Raw genomic sequence first — 26059 nt, 5'->3', positions numbered from 1 at the left:
CCTTCATTCTATACGTAACAAACTAAGAAATGAGGAATTTAGCAATTGTTCCAAACAAGAAAGCTAGAAGGATTAGAGGAAGAACAACAGAAAATTCTACCAGTCATGTTCACGTAATTTTCCTATCATGCCCGGTAGAAAGTTCTTTGACGGCAGACTGATTCTCACTCGTCTTTGTATCTACAGCAAAAGTATATACACAATGTCTTGCCAACAGCAGGCTTTCCATAAACATCCACTGATGAAGGAAACAAATTCCTGTTCCAGTGAAGCTTCCTAATGGAGACGTGAATTGTATTAAATCTCCATTAAATGTGCTCAAAATGGAGTTAAATTTAGGTTGTACTTCATATTAGAGGCTTGCAAAACACACCAGCAATAAGTGTTTTATGTCACGTGCTATTTTAATCAAAACAGCTTCTTATATGTTAAATTTGACAACTCTCACAAGCTAATCCCAAGATGAGCAACTCAGTAAATCAAACCACTCTGGTGGCAAAGCAAGTCTTTATTAACCGGATCTGTTAGCAGAGAGCTGAACGGCTGCAGAGCAAGTGCTAATCACCTCATTCCCCACTGGGGGCCACGCAGACAGTATGGTGCTGAATGCAAACAAAGGATGTGAAAAACTAGTTTCAGGATTTTCAAATGAAGGCTTTGAAAAAGTCAAGATGCAATTAAAAAAGGGTAACACCTTATTAAGTACAAACCACAAAATGTGAATATTTCACATACATGCATATACATATTTTTCCCCTCCCTCCAAACAGTGCTATTGTAAACATGTAACTTTTGAATCCTTCCTGCCATAAGCCACTAAATTTTGATTTAAAAACAAAAACAAAAACACAGCTTCACTTATCGTCTCAAACATGCTAAGAATATCTTGATCACTGGAAAACACTTCCGTGTGATCCCCTTCTTTCTTCTCTTTCCCACATGTTACAGGATCCAAAACTCACTTAACAAAATCAATGTATTGACTTCCTCTCGTCACATTAACACTTCCTGAATGATTATAATGAACCTGCCCCTCCTCCCCTTGAAAACATGGGCCTCCTTTACATTAATATTACATTCATAACCTCTCCGTGAACCAGTAAAAGCACAAAAACAAGATGTGATCAACAGGGTTTTACCTGACTCACCCATTATCCTGCTGAGCGCAGCATTTCTTGTGGGTGATTCATCAAGCCCCTCAAGCCCGCTGTAGAGGGAGTGGGAAATCCTTCGTTCTCTATCATCCAACACCGTTTCAATGGGCAGCTCAGGTCCAGAGGGGCTCCCAGGTGACTTCAGCTGCAGAGAGCGGGGGCGGGGGGCGAGGTAAAGTCAGAACTGGAGGCCCATGAACAGCATGGGGGAATTAGACCAACTTGCCCAGGGTCTGCATCGAACTGGGTACCAAATGAACTAGAACTTTTCACCCTGTACCAAAATAATTTGTGATGACAGCTTTGCCTAATGACCAACTTTCTGTGCCACTTTACACTGTGCCTCCCATGAAGTTCTGTCAGATTTCAACCACTGGAGGAAAAATATGTATATTAAAGGCTTTTTTTCCAAACTCACCTTGTTGCTTATTTTTTTTCAGCTTGACAGTTAGTATATGTTGAAGTCAATTTGAGTTATGGTTTAATTCAGAATTCTTTATGAGATGTTGCCCTGCGCTAGACATGCTTCATCATTATCAGAATGGAAGCTGGAATTTAAGTCTACTTTTTACACTTAGAGTGCATAAATACACCGAGCAGCACACCTTGGTGTGTGTGAGAGGAGAATGACCACCCACTCTCTAAGACCTAAAGACCACTTGTCAGTTCGGGTGTCTTCAACAATACACTGAGCCTCAGTTTCTTCCGCTGAAATTAGAAACAATCATCCTATTCTCTCATTGTGATCTTAAGTATGAGATAGTAACTGAGAGAAAATAAACTACACAGGATATTGACAATACAGAAGTAAAAACCAAGTATTCTAATAAGGCAGGCAAAGGTAGCTATTTTGCAAATATATAGAATCTGCTAGATAAGCAAAGAATATAGGTGGATTCCTATCACCAAGAATTAAAATAGTATGGGGCGTTCTTTAAGACAGCTGTGCCTTATAAAGTCATATACTTCATAAAAATAATATGAGTGAGAATTCTATGCTAGTAAAGCCATGAAACAAGGAGGAACAAAGCACACAAATCCTCCCAGTGTGGGCTCTGAGGTTAACCCCACCAACTAAAATCTTATGATGCTTTGGAGCTGGCTGGCAGCCAGAGACAGGGAAGGCTGGGGGGTGGGGTGGAGGGGCCGGCGTGGAGGCAGGGGGCACAGCACAGCAAAGTGGAGAGAGGACTGCACATTCCAAACAGAGGAAACCACAACTGTGGTTCACCTGAACAAATTATTATTTCTGTTAGAAGCTATCATCTGTTTAACATAAATGAGATATTTAATGAAGTTCCGAACTGTAGACTTATCTCGCCCAGTTTGATAAGCACTGGGGAGATTTAATGCATTGAAGGGTCAACACAATTACAATTGGAGGCACGTCAAACTGCGGGAGAATAATAAACTTGCAGCGCTAGTGAAGTAGACTCAATAAGGTTTAAATTGTGAAATGAGGATTTGTGTTATTCGGGTTTTTTTTGTTTTTTTTTTTTTAATTGCAGATTACAACTGACAGCTTTACCGAAAAGTAAATTAAATATTCCAGGTCTTGGATGTAAAAAAATACAAGAAAATTTTCTGAAAGAACATTATTCCTAAATTCCAAGGTACTTTGGAGAAGTAAAAACAAACAAAACAAATACCCAATACCTTTAAAAGCAGGCATGTGTGAATTTTTTTAATGAGCACATACATTAAAGACCTGCTATACAAGTCTCGACACACAAGACCTGCATCCTACACAATAATTTATTTAATCATAAGACAGACAACACATCCTCGAGTTTGCTTAACAAATACATTTAATTGAGGCATATAACTGCAATTTTCTAGATGATAAAATCTTTATAAAGCACCTTTACGAGAAATCCCTAAATATCCCAAGAGGCTATTTTAGAATTTTATAAAGTCAAATAAAAATTCCATTTAAAAAATAGCGCATGCAGGCTTTCCAGAGAAAAACAATAAGATGCCTGTTCACTAGGAACCTTGTACTTGAACACTTTCATGGGAAAGCTTCTGTACCTCCCCACCTCCCTAACCATGTCTAATTTGCATCTCAAAAGACAGATTTAAATGAAGACATCAATGGCCAAATACATAAATATTTAACAGAAGACACAATGCCTTTTAATTTCTTTAAAAAAAAAAAACTGATTGGGGTACAGAGTTTTGTTTTAAATCTTTTGATGATTTTTTTTGTTGCAAGCAATTGAGTTTAAGAAAGAGGAATGCATCGCATCATCGGAGTGGGAGCTTAGCCACTCCAAGGAGGGCAGTCCTGGAAGATTGGCCTGGCCTTCCTGCAGTATGGGCTGCTCCCAGGCCCTTCTGATCTCCATATATAAAAACCTTATCAAATTAAGCTTACTTCGAAGAAGACGCCAAAATAAAAGAACTGCAATTTTCACTTTGTCGTTTTAACTGCAAAAAATGTTCTTCCATCCAACAGAACTCAGTCCCGAGTAGGGACAGTTGTGTGGGACGCCCTCAACTCCATCCCTAGGAAAATAGGAAAGCCTTTCCACCCATTAAAGAAAACTAGGTTGCAGCAAGATAACTCATACTGGGGATCAGCATAAAGTGATACAGTCTCTTCCCAAAGTAATGTGGAAATGTATGTCACAGGCCAAAAAATATCCTATATTCTGTGACCAGGCCATTTATTTCACTTTGTGGTCACTATCCTCACAAAATAATAAGTTAAGTGAATCATAAAGATTCATGCTGATCAATATTTATCAGAACTTCATTTACAAAGACATAAAAATTGGGAATTACCCCATATCTAAAAACAATGTAAATGTAGTATGCTCTTAAAAAGATATTCAAATGATCATATACTGCGTTTATAATCAGAAAATAATAAGTGCTATTCAATAACAAAGAACTGGATATTGTCCAATGAATATGCTTCATATTATACACTTGGCCTACTCTTCCTGGGAAAAGGTAAAATATTGGTTTCTTTTAAAAAAACTAATACAATATCTGTGGGGCTTAATAAAATCTCAAGTTGTTATAAGTGTGCAATAGTGGGTCAAATCATGTCTTTCACATAAAGCAAATGTATCCCACCATCTCAACTAGAAACGGTGAAAAGCTGGCATAGATATGGCCCTAATCCCCTCCAGCAAACCTAAAACTGGGTCCCAGTTAGTAATTGGCTCGATCTTATTATCCGATATTTCACTCTTTATAAGCTTATTCTATTCTATCCCCAATTCCTGGCACAGAGCAGGTACTGGGTGAATAATTGGATGAATAAATTCATTTCTGAGTGAATGACTCAGAGTTTCCTTAAATCGGCTTAGAGATCTTATACGTATAGGCCATGTGGAAGCGGGCCTTTAAAGCTAAGGGCACAGCACAAGGCTGAAAGTAAAAGAAAGTTGATCGAGATTACAATCACACATTGCAGAAGGGACTAACATCCAAAGGACAAGTTAACACAGGACAATGAATAGTAAGACAGGGTCTAGTTTTCTTTGGAGAAGAGTGGCCGGAGTTTCAGGGTTCAGTTCCAGGTTCTGCTTCCATGCAGAACCACAGCTAATGTCCTTCACGTCCCCATGTGGCTGACAGCACGGACCAGAGGGTGAAGTAAGCCTGGATGTGGCAGACCCAGAACGCGATGGCTTGCCTGACGCTGGGACTCGTGGGTTTACTGCCCACCTCTTCCCAACACAGCCAGAGTATCAACTGCCTGAACCCCACACTCACAGGCAATCAGACCCTCTCATGTGCATAAGAGGGATGGACACCTTGCTTCTAAATTACTCTGCCACTACCTTGGCCTTGCAGCCATTAAGCACCTCATTTGACTTCTCTGTATTTATTTCTTCATATATAAAACAAAGAGAATCGTAAACAATACCTTAGCCCCCTTCCTATTCTGATGTAGCTTTCTAAGAGAATTAAACGTAGAGACAGAATTCATTTTAAAGTAGTCCTTGGTCAGTTCAGTGAGTTTTGACAAATTGATAAACCCATGTAACGTACACCCGTCTCTGGATAAAGGGCATTGCCATCACCTCATTAAATTCCTTCCTATTATTTCCCACTCAATCCCAACCCGCCCAAAAGCAACCAATGATATTTTCATCATAGAATAGCTTTTCCAGTTCTAGATTTTCATATAAATTAAATAATATTAATAATAATATAACACTAATAATAAATAATATAAAAATTAATAACCCCAGTTGGTAATCAGTTTGTCCATTGCTATAAAAATTGCTGCTGGGATGATTAATGAGAGTTTATTAAATCAATAGGCCAAACTGAGAGAACTGATACTTCAATGATACTGAGTCTGCTAATCATATATCACTCCACTAATTTAGGTCTATTTTAATTTTTCAGTGACGTTTTATACAATTACGAGTACAGAGATTACCTGTGTTGTTAAATTTATCCCTAAGTATATTATGATTTTTGATATTATGGTACATGATATTGATGTTTATTTTACTGTCAAATTGTCTATTCCTAGTACATACAAATAAAATGGATTTTGTCCATTGGCCTACTGTCCCATGATCTTGCTAAATTCACTTACGTGTTCTAAATTGCCTTGTAGATTCCTTAGGATTTTTTACGTAGAAATCATGTTATCTGGAAATAAAAAGTTTTATTTCTTCTTAAAAAAAAAAAAAGTAGTCCTTGGTGACTAAATTCCTCAGCATGGGGGCTAAGACAAAACTTACCTGGTCTTATTCTCTATTGGTACCAAGGCAGGCTTTATATGAAATCATGTCTAACAAAGATATAATGAAATGACTGCAAACTAGGTTAAATTGCAGTAATTCCTACCAATACTAATTTCCTTGGAACATTTAGAATTATCATAATTCTCCTACACAGGTGATTTTCAATACCCATTTCCCAAAGTTCTCCTTCAAAGTCCTCAACAAATTTGTCCTTTGCAATGATACCAATGTTTCTGCCTCTTGCTTTACGTATTCTTTCCAATGGAAAAGATGCCAAAAAAGTTCATCCATCCTTCAGGAGCACAAAACAAAGGAAAGCCATTTCTTTTCTCTCTCTTTTTTAAAGAAACAATTACTGCTTACGGAATATTTTTAAATACTTAAGTAAGAGCATTAGAGCTAAGGAAAGTGAAGGAAATCCAGAATCACTGCCAAAATATTAATTCTGTTACCTTGCCTTGTTAGAACTTCAGTGTCTAACAGTAACTAAGTTAATCTTTTTCTTCTAAAAAGGCTCGACTCTCTGGGATTATTTCCCTCATCACTCAGTCCATGTTTAGGTGTCAGCCTTGGGTTGGACCCCAGTGATGGAGAGATGAACAAGGTCTCAGCCATCTCAGAATTTGCAGTTCCCGCCAAAGAAAACCAGAGAGGAACCATGATGGTGTGACAGCTGCTCCCTGAAGGTGAGTACCCAGGGCTACGGAAAGGCTTTGGAGAGAGGCTACTAAAATCTAAAGGCTGACTTTGCTAGGACAAGGAGCAGAACTGACTCATGTGGAAAATCCAGAGGTGAAAGGCAGCATCAGACAACTGAGAAATTTCAGGTCGTGTAAGGGACAGGCTGGTGGACACAGGGGCTGGTTTGTGCACGTCCTAGTGGCCACGTGATGGAGACTGGCACCCATCCTGGAAAGGAAGGAAAGCTCCCGAAGAGATTTCGGCCGGGAGTGACACGATCAGTTTGTTTTGTGGGAAGATGTGCCTTACTGCCGTGTAGACAAAACGAGTTGAGAGAGAAATCCTTCAGGGAGCTGCAGCAGAGAGCCCGGTGAGAGGATGGGGTAAGGGCAGGGGGATGGAGAGGAGTGAGGGAGGAGAGAAAGATTCCAGAGGAGGAGGCGACAGAGACAGGAAAGGCATTTGAGAGGTCAGAGCCACCCCAGATTTCCAGCTTCTACAAGTAAAGAAACAGTGGAGCTATCTCAGAGGGAAGGAGGACAAGGTAGATGAAGAACTGAGGGAGGAATGGGTTTTGGTGGAAAAAGCATAGATGCCTGAGAGGCATACCAGTGGAGACATACCAGTGGACATCTCCATGGGTGGCTGGACAGAGGGATCTGGAACTAGAGTCCTGAGCTGAAAACAGGACCACGGGATTCATCATAAGGAAAGTGGTACCTGAAGACCAAGGAACGAAGGTCTCCCAGGAAGCAAGTGCAGAAGAAGACACAGCCCAGAAAACGCCTTGAGGAACACTAAGCAAAAGAGGAACAGGCAGAAGAGAGCAGCCTTAAAGGAGACAGAGGGCCAGAGTGAAGCAGGAGGAAAACGGGGAGAGCTGGCAGGAAAGGATTCAAGAACGAGGCAGTGTTCACAGACTCCTGAGAAGTCAAGTGGAAGAGACTGAGAAACATCTTCTAGAAAATGTCTCAAATGTGCTGTATGGGGACAAAGACCAGGGAAGTGCAAGGGAAGATGATACTTCGTGCCGAGAGTTGCCAATTTTGAAGAAAACGTACTAAGATAACAGACAGCACTTCCCACATATAGAAGAGGGCAGGGGAAGACGTGACAAAGCACAAAAGATGTGCTTCTGCAAATTTTCATCTCCTCTAGCTTGAAAATAAGTATGCAAACCCGTGATTTAAAGATGAGTTAGTAAGATATAGTTCCGTGATATTGTCAAAGGCCGGACCACACGGCTGACAGATGGCCCCAGGAGGAGAGAACTGAGCACAATATTCTGGCTTGAGGTTCATCCGTGACAAGGCACCCTATGCTTATATCAATATTTACGGTAACATAATTTACACGTACCCTCCCAGTAATTCAGGGAGATGTTTTTCCAAGGGTAATATATAAGTACAACAGCAGCAAAGTCATGTCTTAAGACTTATGGGAAGCTGAAATGAGCTCTTCTGTCTTCACAGAATTCTTTAGTTAAACCCTGTCAGTACAAAAGGCTTTGCGCTGGTATTACAAAGAGAGCACAGCACTCGTGATAAGACTTTTTTTGACATAATTGCTTTATAAGCTTACTCTATCCTAAGAAATAGTAATAACCAGCAATGTATGAAAATGATACCGTAAAGAATACTGAATATTAAAGTCTATTACTGCCTACTGCCTCTGTTCCCTTACTTAAATCATTTTCATTCACACAGATTCATATGCAGAAGTGAATGAGACAGAGATATTGCAGTGGGATTCCAATTCCGTGTGTTTTATAGGGCAACAGGGGATCAAATCAGTGCTTTTATCAAAACATTTTCAGGTTGGTACAGGTTTGTTAGGGGAACAAGAGGGAACCGCCTGAGCCAGACAAAAACACGTCTGGATTCAGGATGCTGCCCTTCAGTAAGAGTCTTACATTTTAAGTCCCCCTATGACAGTTCAATGTTTCTCTCTAAAGGAAAACTTTGAGAAATTTTAGTTTGTTCTTAAAGAGACTAAGAATATGATCTATTGTCCAGGAGAACGTCCAGAGAGGGAACTCCATCTGTCTTTATTCACCACCGTATCCCCAGGATCTAACTTATTTTCTGAATGTAGTAGATGCTCAATGAACATCTGTCACACGAATACAGTCTTAGGGTATATGAAATTATTCCATTTTTGAAAAAGACCTAATAAAGAACAATGTGTCTTGTGAACTTACTGTGGAGAATTTTTCACATAGCTCTTTGGAGGACTTACATTAAAAACATCAGTTAATGATTTGGAAACCAATAAAAATTATCATTCAAGAAAGCCAATCCAGGGGCTTCCCTGGTGGTGCAGTGGTTGAGAATCTGCCTGCCAATGCAGGGGACACAGGTTCGAGCCCTGGTCTGGGAAGATCTCACATGCCACAGAGCAACTAGGCCCGTGAGCCACAACTACTGAGCATACGTGTTTGGAGCCTCTGCTCCACAGCAAGAGAGGCCGCGATAGTGAGAGGCCCCCGCTTGCCGCAACTAGAGAAAGCCCTCGCACAGAAACAAAGACCCAACACAGCCAAAAATAAAAAAATAAAAATAAATAAATAAATTAATTAATTAATTAATTAATTAATTAAAAAAAAAAGAAAGCCAATCCAGTAGCCTACTCTGAGGGATTAGCATTTATATTTATAATAAGAAAGTAAATGTTTTACTTCCCACAGTTTTCCACTCTGAGGATTTTAGTTAAGGTGACACTGTTCTCTTGTTGTGGAAACTAATTTGTTAATTAGCATTAAGCCACTCTCCATTTGGAAAATAAAAACAAGTGTAAAAGTAAGTCTACGGTCAATAAACTTTCGAAAATCGGTCACCTCTCCACTGACTACCCACTGAGCTCAGGGGTATGTGGCAAAATCCTATTGTATTAAGGGATCGGATGAGCCATCATCGATGGCTTGCTTCATGTATTAAACACAGATTTTAAAATTAAGAAAAACGCCTAAGCAGTTTAGATATACTTTCCGGTTTGTACCATTTGCTAATCATTTTCTCTTAGTTGATTTAAAAATGTGAGGAGTTGAGCATCAATAAAAACAAAAACAACAAATGTGATACTTTCAGCAAGCAGGTCCCACCTGTTTCCTAGAGGTGGCACACACTTTATAAAAATTCTCTGAAAAAACTTTTTTTCAGGTTCTCATATTAATTAATAAATCTGTATATAATTCCCTTTAAATTCTCAAATGCCCTGCTATCCAAGTCTACTTGGTATGTTTTTACTATTTGGGAAGACAGACGCTCACACCCTTTGGGAGAGGAAACCTTCCCACCCGTGCCTAATTACAGGCGGCAGCACATGTGCAGAACCCACTGCGGCTTTATGCAGCAGATACCGCTGAAAAGGCAGCCCCTCCGGAGGAAAATACTCAGCCCTACAGTGAAGGAGAAAGGGGGCCAGCGGGTAGGAAGGGGGGCTTACACTTCTGACAATGTCACAAGAGAAACAGACTCTGCCCTGTGAGGGGCTTTACAGGAGGCACCCATTTTAGATAAGCAAGGGAACAAGCAATCACTTCAATGTTTCTCCCTCCTGGTTCAACACTGCTGAACAGAAGAGAAAGTGCGGGCTCTGAGCAGGAAGGCGTGGCCCTGATTCTTGAACCCAGCTAAAGGTGCCTTCGAGGTCCCAGTGTTATCTGTTGAGGTGGCAACAGAAATATCACTGCACACTTAGGGATATTTTGATCACAGAATTAAGAAAACAAATCACAATCCACTGACAGTACAATAAACTCTAGCCAGCAAAGATAATTGAGAGTCTTTCAAGGTAAAGCCCCTGGACCTGCCATTCTTGGCCCAATGTTAGGGAAGAACTTGGTCCTACGACCATTTCAGATGCCTTTTGTCTTTCTCATTCTTTACCTCAGTGCCTTTGGTTATTCTCCTCGCCACAATGAGCTGGATCATTCCTCGCTTGTTCCCTTCGGTGGACATGGACCTCCGGAGGGTTTCCATGGCATCCTGGTTTGTCTTGCCCAACAGGGATTCTCCATTCACTGCTATCAGTTGATCGTTCACCCGAAGCCTCCCATCCTGGGAAGGAGGCAGGTAAAAATAAGTGCCATTAAATAGTCTGTGATAAAAGAAGCTGCTTTCCCTTTCGTTAAAAAAATAAATAAATAAAAACAAAGCAAAAAGAAAAAGAAAAGGGCTTTAATACTAATGGATTATGCCCAATTGAACACCAGCATAATAATGTGTAAGCAGCCTTTGCAGCCTGTGTCTACTTCAATCATTTATACATTTGTAAATCAAGTCATTATCATAATCTGTTTACCAAAATAGCATACTAATTCATAGGACACAAAGTGATTACTTTCCTGCTTCCAGAGACACCCAGAGAGGTTATTTACACCCAGAGAGGTTATTTACAACATGCAAAAGCTCCAGGCTATTAGACAATTGCAGAGAAGTGCCCCCTTCACAGACAGCCAGGAAATTTTCTCTAGACTGGGAAACAGGAGAAGTGACCCATGGGAGGGGGGGAGAGGGGAGGGGAAGAGAGTAACCTTTCCAGTAGGTTAGCTCTGTGCCAGAACCTGAGCTAAGTCTTTGCAGAGATAATCTCCATTTCACTGTAATGACCATGGGCTGTGAATTCTGTGAGACCAAAAACGGGGAGTCGAAGATATGAACTCCTTTCAGTGAGAGATCACTGAGATTGCACTAGTTGTTTGATCATGGATGGGGTATTAGGAAGAAAACAGAAAACATTTAAGTGTTACAGGGTATCAGAATACGCTACCCCAAAACACGTCACTTTGGCATGGGGATTATTTTAGCAGAAGGCAACTGAGAAATGGCAGGCACAAGAAGGGGACTCTGTCCTCCCTGCTTCTGGCTGAATGCGGGCATAAAGTTCTCCTTGTGAAGGTGCCCCCTCTCTTCTCCAAAACCTGGAAGGGGAGAACGACCCTCGCCACCAGAGACAGAGATGCACTGAGATGAGTCTACAAAATAAGCCTTTTCTACCATCGGTTTCCTTCATACATTTACCATCCCACTATTTACCACACCCGGAAGTCCGAACCCTCTTTCTTTGTCTAATCCCTACTCCATAATTTATCAGCATTTGCTAAAATGGTATATAAGCTTCCAAGTCTAACCGCTTCTTTAGGTTTTCACTTTTCCTGTGGAGCCCCCATCAATCAAATTTGTAAACTTTTTCTCCTGTTAACCTGTCTTTTGTCAGTTTAATTCACAGGCCACAGAAACAGAATCTAAGAGGGTAGAGGAAAGAATCTGCCCCTACCGCTTCCATGTTCCCAAAATAAGAACAGGGCTGTAATTAAACATTTTTGTGAATGAGCATAAGCTTGATAAGGTTGACATTTGCTTACTTTAGATGCTGCTCCTCCATTAATAATGGACTTGACGAAGATTCCTAAATCTGCGTGGTTCTCCTTTGACCGGTTACCTTTGACACTGACGCCGAGACCAGCAGATCCTGAATCATTCAGCGGAACTTCAAACGTCAGAAATTCCCTGGTGCCATCGGGTGTGAGCACAGTATCCTCATCTTCCGCTTTCTAACAGGAAACAAAATTGCACATTATATTCCAATGTTTCTTTCTGTTATTTTTAAGGACTGCTAATGAGCAGTTCTTTCATCATAACAGGCACGGTATCTCCACCAAAGTTCCACAACAAGATCCATGATAACAGTGCATCTGCACCCCCTCCAGATGATTCCTGGAACCAGCTGCTAATATTTTTATGTGGCACTTGTTTCAATATTGAAACAAACCTAAACCAGATTCTGAGAAATATAGGGAAAAAAATGTAGCAGAAGGACTAAAGTCATGCAGACACAGAGTTTTGGTTTATTTTTTTGTTTTTTGTGGGTTTTTTAAAAATCTGTTTATATATTCTAAACCACAGGAGAAAAACAGTAACAGCAGGAAATCAAAATAAATAAATATAACTCATTTGTCCCTTTGTTTTTCACTAGGAATTTTCAATGTTATTAATAGTTTAATTTTCACTAAGGGTGCATCATTTTATTCACAAACAGTAACAAATCCTGATGATACAAAGTCAGCAGAAAAAACGGTATTCATTTTCGGAGAGTCACTAGAGAGTTTTAACCTTCAACATCTGTGAGACAAAGTAGAGATAAACAACATTAGGGAAATTTTTTTCCACAGTACTGTACGATACATCTACAGCTGGGGATATTATTCAAGCAATATTGTTTAATTAAAGAGTTGTATATGCCAGCTTTGACTTTGTAATTGTAGCCATCGAGTGCATAAGGAGACTGTTGCAGAACCCGACACATTTGAGATACACGAACTTTTGCTCAGCTCCCCTAAAACAGCAGGGAGGAAATGAATGCTTCAAGTATAACCTGATGAAAGGCAGCGAGATGACATATAAAAATGTCGGACACCGGAAGAGTAAGCCATCTGCCTTCTGTAATCCTCTTCAGGGATCCCAGCTCTACACTGGCCATCTCCAAATAGATGAGGCCAGAATTCTTTATCAAATTCAGCATTTCATTTTATGTCACATAACAGACACGTGGCACAAGCTCTTTGAATCACAACTAAATGCCTCATCTAGTCCTACAACTTTTCCTCCTTCTCTTTTTGTAATTTTGGAATATTTCTCCAGCATCCACCTATTCATTCAAGCTGGAAGTATCAAATTACACTTGAAGAATGGTTCAACATCTAAGGGTTCAACATCTAATGGTACATAATTAGGCTGGAATATAACGCATCCTTTAAAGATTGCACTTTTAAAGAATGTTCAATTACACACATGAAAGCCTATTGCAGAGCAATGGAAATGTAGGTAGACTTCAGTTTTTTTCTTTGTCTCTCAACACATTTAAAAATTTTTTCTAATAATTATCAAAATTAACATAATAATGATAAAATAATTTTTACTATTAATTTTTAATAATAATTTGGAGATTTAACATGCAATCTCAGATATCTCAATTAGATGAAATAATTTTTGGAAGTACAGAGTATATCAGTAAGAGATTTTTTTTGAAGATTATCATAATACAAAAGATATGTTATTTTAAAATTTCCAAATCTATAATAACATGATTTTTTAAAGTTTCTAATTTACTAATATTCATTGTTAACATTCTTTGTGCCATCTCAAAAGATAGCCTCATAGTTACCAGGACAAGGTGTGTTTTAAAAAAAAATCGCTAATATGTTAAAAACAGGAAAACTATATATATAATAAAGAATATTAAAGAAAGAACAACTTGAAAAGATACAGAGGGATAGTATGATAACTATACAAAGTAAATACATTTCAGTATCAAAATCAAAATAAAGCCTATACCTGCCCATTATAAAAGCCTTTTTACACTTAAAATACTCCTAGAGAATAATTACAGCTCAAATAAAGTCAATGGATTGGGGAGAAATAAACATTAAATACTCATATCAAAATATTGACATCATATTTACTATGCATCATATTTACTATGACATATTTACTATTGACATCATATTTACTATATTATCTTTATATACTTGTTTTGCTCTTAAAATTTTATTTTCATCCATATGGTTCAAAACAATTCAAGAGTAGTAAATAAAGACCTTGTGTGAATGAATACAGCTACTTCAATATAAAATCTGTTTCTGATGTTTGAAATACAAAATAGTATCAAAACACACTACAGCCCCTCCTACTTTAAATTCAGAAGTAACTGAAAGATAAAATTCACTCTGTGAATCAGAATCAGTATTTATATTCCTGGGGAAGTTGCACTTGAAAAGACACAGAAACCAAAGATAGTCCTTAACTGGGCACATTTAGATCTGATCATTCAGTACGTTTATTTGCCTCAAATCTGGAAGGTTCTTAATTGTCACTTACTGATTTATATCTTGTTTGGCTTTTTAACGTTTACTGATTTTGACATTTCCATAATGTCTTACAAAGGCTTAAAATTCTCATTTTTCTTCTACTTGAAAAATCAAGATAAGGAGCTGACTGAATATATGAAGAGAAATTTTAATCAAGTTCGAGTCACTTCCTGACGTGCCCTGCTCTGAACCTGTCTTAAAGGAGACTGTATTCTCCATGGGAAAGTTTCATTTCTTATGAAAACTGCAGATGGGAATAATACTCTTTTTCAGCTTTCTTATCAAGTCTTAAGTCATTATTATCATTAAAAACATTTAAGTGAGAGATTGTACTTTTCCTTTGATATTGCATTATTAATCCATTTGGCTCTTGACATAAGACTGAAATTAATTCCAACTTTGAGAACTTAATTCTCTGGCAGCAAAATGTTTAAAAAAATTTGCTCTTTAAAAACCATTTTTAAGGCTACTTTATAGAGAAATTTTCCAAAATCTTACTAGTATGGGGATCTCTTCATTCTGATATAAAGGAGAAGCTAATTTTCTATCACCTTCGATTGTTACTCCATCCAGATTCTGTACTATCTCAACCATTTCTTGAGTCAAGTTCTTTCTAAGGAAACATGATAAATATTTTGTTTCCCTTTAACTTGCTCCTCAAGCCATTTGGACATGAATGTCACTCAAGTGCACATTACGTCCCTCATGTACAGACATGTATGTACCCCAAGTGATTTTCTATCAGTGCAACCTGTCATGTTTTCCCTTGGCCATTACTCCATTGGCATTTTTGCCTTCTGATGTCCAGAAAAACAGGGCATTTTTGCTAAGCATATTAGAAGCAGGGAACCTACTGCATGGGCAGTATGAAAGCTATTTACTTTCCTGCTATCCTCAGAACAGCAGAAAAGATACACACATATCTGCAGCGAGACGGAAAAACAGCCACACATGATCAGCACTAAAGCCCAGTTTTCCTTCCTCTCCAAACAAGCCCCAATTGCTAAGGGGAGACAGCTGGCCTATAGGCCACTCTAAGTCTGCAGTTAATCTGCAAAATGGGTAACAAGGAAGTAAAAGTTGATTATATTACGTGGCCGAAACATAATCGTTGGGCAGAGATTAGTGCTGGGATGGGGATGATGGGCTAGGAAGGAAAACCTTATGATGGATCTTAAAAAGCAATTATGCCATCATATTCTCACACTTAACACCTATTTTCATACAAGTTAAAGAGAAAATACACTTATTCTATATCTAGAGATTAAATAATATGCAGGTAGAGCAGACAAATGATAACAACCATTTACGGTTTTAATCAAGAGGAGGATTTTTTTAAATAGAGAAGTTATCGCGTTTATTTTTTTGCATAAAGGAATAACCCTCCAGTTTAAGCTATATATTTTAATTTATCCCATATGTGAGATGAATGTTTATGCATGATATTTGTGTTGATATTTTAATTATTCTTATTAGCAAAGTTAAAATGTCACATCTGGCTTTACTGTGTGCTCTTTTCTGATTTAAACAGTAGACGTAAAATAAATAACATTTAAAGAATTTTAAAACGTTTTGCTTGATGTTACAAATTCTGAGGAGAAAAAAAAAAAAAGGTTTTGTACAGTTGTTCATCTGTAATGTGAAGCCAGAAAAATCCTTACTCAATCAAAGAAATGTCACACAAACCCAAACTGAGGGACATTCTCTAAGTAATTTGCTCTTCAAAAATGAAAAGCAAAGGTAAACTGAAGAAATGTGCCAGATTAAAAACGATTAAAGAGGCATGACAACTAGATGCCAGGTGTGATCCTAAGGATTTGTTTCTTATGTATTCGTTCATTCGTTCACATCTGCACACCATGAAGGACACTGAGACAACGGGTAATACAACACTGTTAGGTCAATGTTAATTTCATGGCTTTGGTAACTAAACATGGTTACACAAGAAAATGTCCTTGTTCTTAGGATACACACACTAAAGATTTACAGATAAAGGGGAGTTACGTCTACAATTTATCTCAATTCTGAAAAAAACTTATATAGTAGGAAGGAGAGGAGGAAAAATTACAGGGAGGGGAAGGGGAGGATGGAAGAAACTTACATATCAAATGTGGTAAAATATTAACAATTGGGGAATGTGGGAGAAGGGTATACTGGAGTTCCTTAGGCTATTCTTAAAACTTTTCTGACAGCATGATGTTTTAGATAAAAATTGCACGTAGTAATTAATCCAGAATAGTTTTGCTATATCTAAAACAGTTCTTATTTTAAAAACAGACATTACTACCAACATAATCTTTAAAATAACTTGAGTTCAATAACAAAAAAAAAAAAATCATAGAATAAATTTTAAAGATATTAATTTTTACCACTATACAACAAAAGGAGGACAATAAAAAATAACTAAGATATGTTCCCCAAAGGAAAATACACTAAATATTAGGAAATCCTTAACTTATTATAGTAGAAGTAGGGAATTTCAAATGAATCCCCTAAAAACTGATAGAGATTCACTATATAAAATCATTACTGTTTTTGTAAGATCATGAAAATATTATTCTATCCCAATCTTGGAATAAGATTGTTTTAAACTAAGTTTGAGTCATTTGAATTGAAAAGTATTTCACTGAATCATGACTTTAAAATAAGTTTGAGTATTTAAAGCACTAGAAACAGAGCACATTTTATAAAATTCTTTGTGATAATAGCAACATTTGATGCTCAAAACCAAACTACTAAGGTCAGCATATGATTAGTGTGTGACAGTATAAATCTTCAACAAAAACTCAAATTAGAGAATTTTGTACTCTTTCATCTGCGTTACCTAGGATATTGAAATTAATTTACGTTATAGGCCTAAAGAAATGTCTGATGATCAGTTTATCCCAAATAACTTATACAAAGTTTTGGATGAAGATGTAACAACCCATAATTCAGTCCCCCATTTGGGGCTCCCTATTTGCTTTGTCTGATTTGACTATTCTTCCCAGCTTTGTTGAGGTGTATTTGACATACAACACTGTAAATTTAGGGTGCACAGAGTGTTGATTTGGTACATTTATATATTGCAAAATGATTACCATCACAGCTTAGCTAATACACCTCCATCACACCACAAAACTACCATTTCTTTTCTGTGGCAAGAACATTTAAGATCTACTCTCCTAATAACTTCTGAGTATATAACACAGTATTATTAACTATAATCACCATGCTCTACATTAGATCCCCAGAACTTACTCGTCTTATAACTAGAAGTTTATACTCTTTGACCAACATCTTTTTTTTTAATACATTTATTTATTTATATTTTATTTTTGGTTGCGTTGGGTCTTCATTGCTGCCTGTGGGCTTTCTCTCGTTGTGGTGAGCAGGGGCTACTCTTCGTTGTGGTGCACAGCCTTCTCATTGCGGTGGCTTCTCTTGTTGCGGAGCACGGGCTCTAGGCGCGTGGGCTCAATAGTTCTGGCACGTGGGCTCCAGAGCACAGGCTTAGTAGTTGTGGCGCACAGGCTTATTTGCTCTGTGTCATGTGGGATCTTCCCAGACCAGGGCTCGAACCCACGTCCCCTGCATTGGCAGGTGGATTCTTAACCACTGCGCCACCAGGGATATCCCAACATCTCCTTTTTTCCCTCACTCTCCTGGTCCTCACTACCACCATTCTTGTCTCTGTTTCTATGAGTTTGGCTTTTTTAGATTCCACATGTAAGTGATATACAATATATATATGTATACATATAACATATGTGTGTGTGTGTGTGTATACACACACACACACACACACACATATATATATATATATATATATACACACACACACACACATACATCTTCTTTATCCATTCATCCACTGGTGGACATTTAGGTTGTTTCCACATCTTGGCTATTGTAAAAAGTTCTGCAATGAACATAGGAGTGCAGATATCTCTTCAAGATCCAGATTTCTTTTCCTCTGAATAAATACCCAGAAGTGGCATTGCTAGATCATATGGTAGTTTTATCTTTAATTTTTTGAGATAACTCCACACTGTTTTCCACAGTGGCTGCACCAATTTACATTCCCACGAATAGCGTACAAGGGTTCCCTTTTCTCCACATCCTCACACCTTGTTATCTCCTGTCCTTCTGATGACCATTCTAATAGATGTGAGGTGATATCTCATTGTGGTTTTGATTTACATTTCTCTGAGGATTAGTGATGTTGAGCACCTTTTAATGTACCTGTTGGCCATCAGTATGTCTTCTTTGGAAAAATGTCTATTCAGTTCTTCTGCCCATTTTCTAATCAGATTGTTTATCTTTTTGCTATTGAGTTGTGAGTTCTTTATATGTTTTGGATATTAACCCATTATCAGATATATGATTTGTAAATATGTTCTACTATTCCAGAGGTTGTCTTTTCATTTCATTGGTTTCCTTTGCTGTGCAGAAGTCTTTATATTTGATGTAGTCTAATTTGTTTATTTTTACTTTTTGAGTCAAGTCCAAAAATTCATCACCAAGACCAACGTCAATGTGCTTACCCCATATGTTTTCTTCTAGGAGTTTTATGGTTTTGGGTCTTACATTCAAATCTTTAATCCATTTTGAGTTGGTTTTTGTACACGGTGTACAATAGAAGACCAGCTTCATTCTTTTTCATGTGACAGTCCAGTTTTCCCATCACCATTTATTGAAGAGACTACCCTTTCCCCATTGCATATTCTTGGCTTCTCTGTCATAAATCAATTAACCATATATGTGTGGGTTTATTTCTGGGCTCTCTATTCTGTTCTATATGTCTGTTTTTATGCCAGTATCAAACTTTTGATTACTATAGCTTTGTAACATAGACAAATCAGGAATTGTGATGCCTCCAAGTTTTGTTCTTTCTTAAGATTGTTTTGGCTATTAGAGATCCAATAGATTCAATATGGTTTCAGTGAATTTCAGGGTTTTTTTTTCCTATTGCTGTGAAAAATGCCATCAGCATTTTGACAGGGATTGCACTGAATCTGTAGATGGCTTTGGGTAATATGGACATTTTAACAATATTAATTCTTCCAATCTGCGAGTATGGAATATATTTCCATTTATTTTTGTCTTTTTCAATTTCTTTCATCAATGTCTTACAGCATTCAGTGTGCAGGTCTTTTATCTCCTTGGTTAAATTTATTCCTAAGTATTTTATTCTTCTTGATCCTATTGTAAATGGGACTGTTTTCTTAATTCCTTCAACTGTTTTCTTAATTTACAGTGGGGTCAACATGGTAGGCTTTACTTGATATACCACAACCATTAGTTTAATAAGTCTATGACCATGTTTATTGACTAGCTCATTAAATTTCCAAATCAAGATTATAACCTGTCTGAAGTTAGCTTATCAAGATGCTTCCTGATCATCAGGGAGGATCCCCAAATCTCCTCAATGTATCCTTGCAGTTTCCACAGGGAGATCTCACTAACTCTTAGAATGAATGTTGAATTCTTGACATTTAAGCATGTTTTATGTCTTATCCATATGGTCTAGTATCATCTCTAAACACTATTATTTTCTAAAGCCCTACTTCTATCCAGTAGCTCTGAATATGTTTTATGTACAATTATATTCTCACATGGATCTTACCAAAGAGTTCTTGGGGGCCTTCCTAAGCAGGTTTGCAGAGTTCTTTGAAGCCCAAAGAAGAAACTGGCACTTTGGTAAGTCAAGGCCTGATAGCCTGTAGGTAAATTCACTGCTTCATTGTGATGGTTACTTTTGTGTCCACTTGGAAAGTGTTTTTGGATGAGATTAACATTTACATTTGTGAACTCTGAATAAAACAGTTTGCCCTCCACAATGTGACTGGCCCTCATCCAATCAGAAAACAGAACAGAAAGACAGGCCTTCCTGAGCAAGGGGGAATCCTCCGGCAGACTGCGTTTGGACTTCATCTGCACCATGGGCTCTGCTAGGTCTTTGCCTGCTGGCCCACACTGCAGATTTGGCCTTTCCAGCCTTTATAATCACACAAACCAATTCCTTAAAATAAATCTCTGTCTATATATCTACACATCCCATTGGTCCTGTTTCTCTGGAGAACCCTGACTAATACACCCATGTATTGTCTTGTCCAACCTGGACATCCACAGGAATAAACTGTCAAGTGAATAAACTTTTCAAAGGCAAAGGAGTTTGTTCAGGACATGGAATAAGTGAACCTGAGCCTCTGCTAAATAATTCAGCTTTTTGTCCAATTTTGAATGGATAGATAACCTAAAACTCAGTAGGGTTTCTAGTTGCCCACTCTCACTAATTAATACAATATTTAGAAGAAGTACAAGAAACCTGCATCTCAGATATTTAAAAGGTCTACCAACTATTGGTACAGCCCTACTCATCTACCTAAGTGACCTTTTTTAAAATTTCTCGGACTTAATCAGTTCTGGGAGTCATTGTGATAATCAACTAACAAACAAACAAATTGAGCTTGAGGACATTCCATTCTCAAAGTGCTTACAATCACGGAAAGTTTAAGTAATATCAGAGAATTTTGCGACTTGAATAAATTTAATGATTTGCCATCAAAAGACAGAGAGAAGCAGAGATCCTGGAATTCAATTTTTAAATTATAATTTTAACATGAAGCCTTTAACAGCCCAAAATGGTATCACCTAGCAGGATCAGAAAGAGAGGCCCAGATGTGAGAGAGAAAAGGAAGAACAAGAAAACGAAAAGAAAACATTTAGACAAAAACAAAAACAAACAAACAAAAAAACTGTACTTTCTTTAACTTAGCTTGGAAAACCCTTATCAGAAAAAAATTCCCATTTGAAATTGCAAGTCAGACACACATACACATATATCATCTCTTTTGTTAAGGTGACTGAATTGTCATTTGCTCTGGCATGCTATCAAGAACATAAAAAGCTTGTGGGTGAGAAGTGGAGCAGAACAAACCCAGACATTCTCAACGGAATCCCACATTTAAAGCCAAAGCTGCTTCCTCCCGTTAGCGACTGAAAACTTCAGAGCTAATCTTCAATCTCCTCACAAGGACTGACTAAATGTTTTGAAAGAACACACCTATCTTTACTGCTTATATCATCATTTTCCATCTCAGATCATCTTATGCATAAACAGATGTAGTTTATGTGTGAAGTCATTCGCTTTTCCGAAAAAGTTCTATGATATTAAGATTCCAAACACCAAAGAGTGGTTCTTCACCCAAGGATCATGTTGCAAAATGCCTTTAGCATTTATCTTGCAACTCTTTCATGGTGTGGTTATTGCTCTGAAAGGTTTTTAATATATATAAACAAATCTATCAATCTACTCTCTTAGGACATTTTGGCTTTGTCATGCTGGGACAAGCATTTACTTTCCAAAGTTAACAGAGAAAATTTTCACATATTTTCTCAATACTTTTTGGTATGTTTTTAGGTTTAATTTCATAATTAACTGGGATTTATTTTGGTGTATGGTGAGAAAAAGGAATGTAACTTTTTAAAGTGAATGGCCAATTGTTCTAAACACTAAACAAACCACTCTTTACCGCTATTTTGAAATGTCTCCTTTAACAAACATGCACACACATGTAAACACTGGGACTGCTTACATCATCAATGTGTTTCAATGATCTACTTGTCTGTTCCTATAACAACATCATGCTATTTTAAGTATTTTAGCTTTAAAGTACATTTTGCTATCATTATTGTCTTTTAAAATAAATCATTCTTGTGCCCCACTTGACTCTTCAGAATCAACTTGTCCAATTTCCCCTCACCTCTCAACATACCCGCCACCACACCACACCACACACACACACACACACACACACACAAATACTATTGTGATTCTGATTAACTATCACAGACCTATTGATTTAATGGGTAAAAAATGAAGGCTGTGAATTTCCTACAACCTGTACTTATGAATGTGTAATGTTCTCAAGGTTGTTTACTGATTTTCCTCTGAGGTCTGATTATTCATCCATTTTTGTAATGATGGAATATTTGAAAATAACATTTTGTTTGTTTATTAGGTTCAAAGTTGTCTGGTTATGAATGTGTCAAGAAAAATTAAATTATGTAATGCTATTATTAGTGTTAATTATGTTATTCAAGTTCTTCATATTCTTACTTTATCTGTCTATCTAACATGCCAAATTTTGGAAAAATATGTATTAGCATAACCCACCATGGATATGGTTTTGCTAAATTTTCATTTTACTCACAAAGGTTTGGGAATGACATGTGTTTGTTCTGTGCTGTTTAATATATAAAAGATCCTGACTGTTGGAATTTCTACTGGATGATATCATGTGTCAATATAAAACACCCTCTCTTTTTACCCCATGCAATGCACCCACACAAAAAAGAAGATAAGTTCAGAGGCTGATATGGCAATCCTTACTTTCATTATGTTAGTACCACCTGTTAGTACTCAACTTATTCCTTTATTTTCAGCCTGTATTAGGATTTATCTTCTAAACACGTATTTTTTGCTTTTTAATCTAAGCTGTGAAAACTTACTTCGGTTAGGAGAATTAGCCCCTTAAAATACACTATAATAACTGATAATAAATAACTTATTAAATATAAGTTATTATGACAATATGTTTAGTCTAATTGCTGATATTTTATTTTTCATGTTTATGATACATTTTTATTGTTCTTTTAGCCCTCCCTATTTTTTCTATGCCTGAATTGTTTTCTTTCTTCATTTTTTCATTTTTGTAGCCACTTACAGCACTTCACAACTCATGAAGTCTATATATATATAGATAGATAGATAGATGTTAAACTACTAAGCTCACCAATTTTGCTCCCTCTTAATATGCAGGTGAATAGGAAAGTCTTTAATGTCTCTTTTTTATCCCTGTCTGATCAAAAATAATCACAAAATATTCTTCATTTGGGGTAGTAGCAATAAGTCACTTAAGGTAAGACCACTTTGGGATTTAATAAATCTTTGTATATTAGGATCTATTATGAGCCAAGAAAAGAGAGGACAAATAACTTCATAATTAATTAGTAAGAAGTTAATTCAATTTATCTTTCCAACATCTCTGCATCCTGCAAAAGACAAAGCTCTTACCGTTTCTTTTGGAATCTGCATCTGGCTTGGCTCTGCATTCTAGAAGAATTGAAGAAAAACATAAATACAGACTGACCAAAGCCATCTTCAACACACAGGGACACAAAGCTTTACTCTAAAGGAAAAATTGTTTGTTCTTAAAATCTACAAAATATATAGAGGGTGATTATATTATGGCTGATATATTACTCTGTCTTGCAAACCTTCACTGATGTGGTTATATTATCTTATGTGTGTGTATGTGTGTGGGCGGGGTTGTTTAAAAAAATTGTTCTAGATGTAAATTTCTACTTGCTCATTCACAGTATATCATGAATTTATTATTTGGAGGAAAACAAATCTCACGAAACTGCTTTTCTATTCCTGGCACTGTTTCTAATTTTGTTTTCTAATTTTCCCAACTAAGTCTAAATTATAAGGTATATTGTAATTTGATAGCTAGACCAGATAATAACAGTCTGAACCACAAGCATTATACTTTACAATATTACACAGGTTATAAATGTGATTTTTTTTCATGTATTATAGAGTTGTTTTAATTAATAGATAGTTACAAGGTTGACTTATTAAAAAAAGAAAGGGAACCTATTGATAAAAGTATTTTGTTTTAGACACAGAATTTAAACACAGACACCCCAAACAGAGGAAAAGAGTTCTGTTAATTGGACTGAAAGATCATTTTCAATGCACTCCTTTAAGTTTTCAGAATTTTCTTTCTTTTAAACCTTGAATAGCAGCTGCAACGTGAATAAACTGACGGCCTACTGGCTCACTCCTTAATGAAAAGCTCACAAGCAATAAATTAAATAACCAAGAAAAAAAAAAAAGGAGGCAGCAGAAGGGGAAAACAGAAGCCTGGAAGATCAAAATTGGACCAGAAGAACCTGAATAACCTTAAGCTGGTCTGTGCTGGCACTAACTCGGGAACGGCTGTAAGAGCAGTGTTTAAGCTTTGGCAACCTAATAATGCCAACTATCACCCAGGCTCAGATACACTGAGGAAGGACTAAAGCTTTATCGCATCTAAAGCTTCGTGTTTTTTTTAATTTTTTTTAACTGCTCATTTACAATTTAATAGAGACAACTCCAGATTTAGGATCAGGTGGCATTTTAAGCACAGAATTGGATAACAGTGGGGGGAAAATGGAAAACCAAATTTAAATTGAGAAATAATGCATTAAACATTTCTAAATAGAAATAAAGAAGTTTTCATCATTTCTCAAAATCTACTTAAAACACAAGTTTCAGTTTTCAGCCCTATCACAATCTGAAATTTCCATGAAATCATAGTAAATTGTCAGTGTGTGTGTAACCAAGAGTTGGAATATTCCCAAGACTAAAATTTATCTGTTTTATAATAAAAGGAAATTTTTATTAACCATGACACATCCATACTTGAAGGATTAGCCTAAGAGAATTAGGGCAATCGGACAAATTTGGGAACTTCGTCCCTAAAACCTACCCACTCTAGTATATACGGATTCATTATTGTTTAGATAAAGCTAAAAGCTATCTGAAAGACAGGTCAAATGTTCTAAAATGACCCAACTAGAATCTGTTTTGAAATATTTAAAATACCACTTGTACTTAAAGTAAAACAATTTTCCTACCACATCAAAACAAAAGATAAAGGTGATTTCTCCAATTATATTATTTCTACAAATAAATGAAACCTACCACTTTTTGCAGAAAAACATTAAGAACTATGTCAATTTAATATACAGATTTCATTCCCACAAATACTATGTAAATACCCCTATCTAATATTTAGATGCACTGACATATGTATAAAAAGTGAAATAAATAGTTTGCAAACAAATGCCTTTTCATTTCATTTATGTCATTCTAAATAATGCCTATGTTAGGAATTAATGGCCCTGGGGCTTATTGCAACTCAGGTCTTTTTACTTTCAATAAGAGTATTTAATTAAGGTCCTCTTTTTCATACAACAGTAAGCAAGCATCTTTATTTGGCTTAGCTACACGTACCATGAAAACTTGAAATATGAAAATTTGTCATATGTAGTGGAGAAGATGGCAAGCTTTCAACAACAGCCTTTGAAGTGACAGTTATGGAATAATCGACATCTCTGTATTCAATCAGTCCATCTAAAAGCGTTCAGTAATAAACATTTGCTGTCCTAGAAAATATCCCTGCAACCTGATTTTCAAATACTCTTGCACTCAACATTGTGGATATCTGTTTCCAAAACAGAAGAAATATGAGGAAGGAATGCTTGTATTATGCTAAGGCTGAAATATATATAAAATATAGAAACTGCTTGGAAAATCTCTTAATAAACACTGGCCAGCAGGTCGCTAGCCCAGATCCCTGCCTCATGTGCGTCAGAAACCTTTCATCTGCTCTGAATTTACACACCAGTTCCCTTGGGTGGAAGGCATCTTCTTGGCGGAAGACCAGAAGGCTCACGGTCCCTTCCATCTTGGTGCTTCTCAACAGGGAAACAACTTCCTCCTGGGATTTGCCTGCTAGATCAACTCCATTTACCTAAAACAGACAGAAAGTTTTCAGCTGCAATACTGGGCGAACATATAACAAGAGACGAGACACACATTC

General features: G+C 37.0%; 1 protein-coding gene across 27 annotated transcripts in view; it reads right to left on the bottom strand.

Annotated features, from left to right (window-relative positions):
• PARD3 (par-3 family cell polarity regulator) overlaps positions 1 to 26059 on the bottom strand; it is a 627365-nt gene that overhangs the window by 238224 nt on the left and 363082 nt on the right. For 13 of the 27 annotated variants that reach the window (XM_082449617.1, XM_082449618.1, XM_082449620.1 and 10 more), the window contains 5 exons: positions 25862 to 25990; positions 23482 to 23520; positions 11919 to 12107; positions 10441 to 10611; positions 1140 to 1299 (listed from right to left, as the gene is read on the bottom strand). In XM_082449617.1, the coding sequence (XP_082305743.1) occupies positions 1140 to 1299; positions 10441 to 10611; positions 11919 to 12107; positions 23482 to 23520; positions 25862 to 25990 (688 nt within the window). The remainder of the gene's footprint in view (positions 1 to 1139; positions 1300 to 10440; positions 10612 to 11918; positions 12108 to 23481; positions 23521 to 25861; positions 25991 to 26059) is intronic. The other 14 variants (XM_082449633.1, XM_082449639.1, XM_082449634.1 and 11 more) reach the window with 3 other exon arrangements.

Source organism: Balaenoptera physalus (assembly GCF_965194825.1).
Source record: "Balaenoptera physalus genome assembly, chromosome: 2".
In the NCBI taxonomy this organism is placed as follows: Eukaryota; Metazoa; Chordata; class Mammalia; order Artiodactyla; family Balaenopteridae; genus Balaenoptera; species Balaenoptera physalus.
Note: the sequence above shows the minus strand (reverse complement) of the source record. Positions and strands in the feature narration are given on the sequence as shown.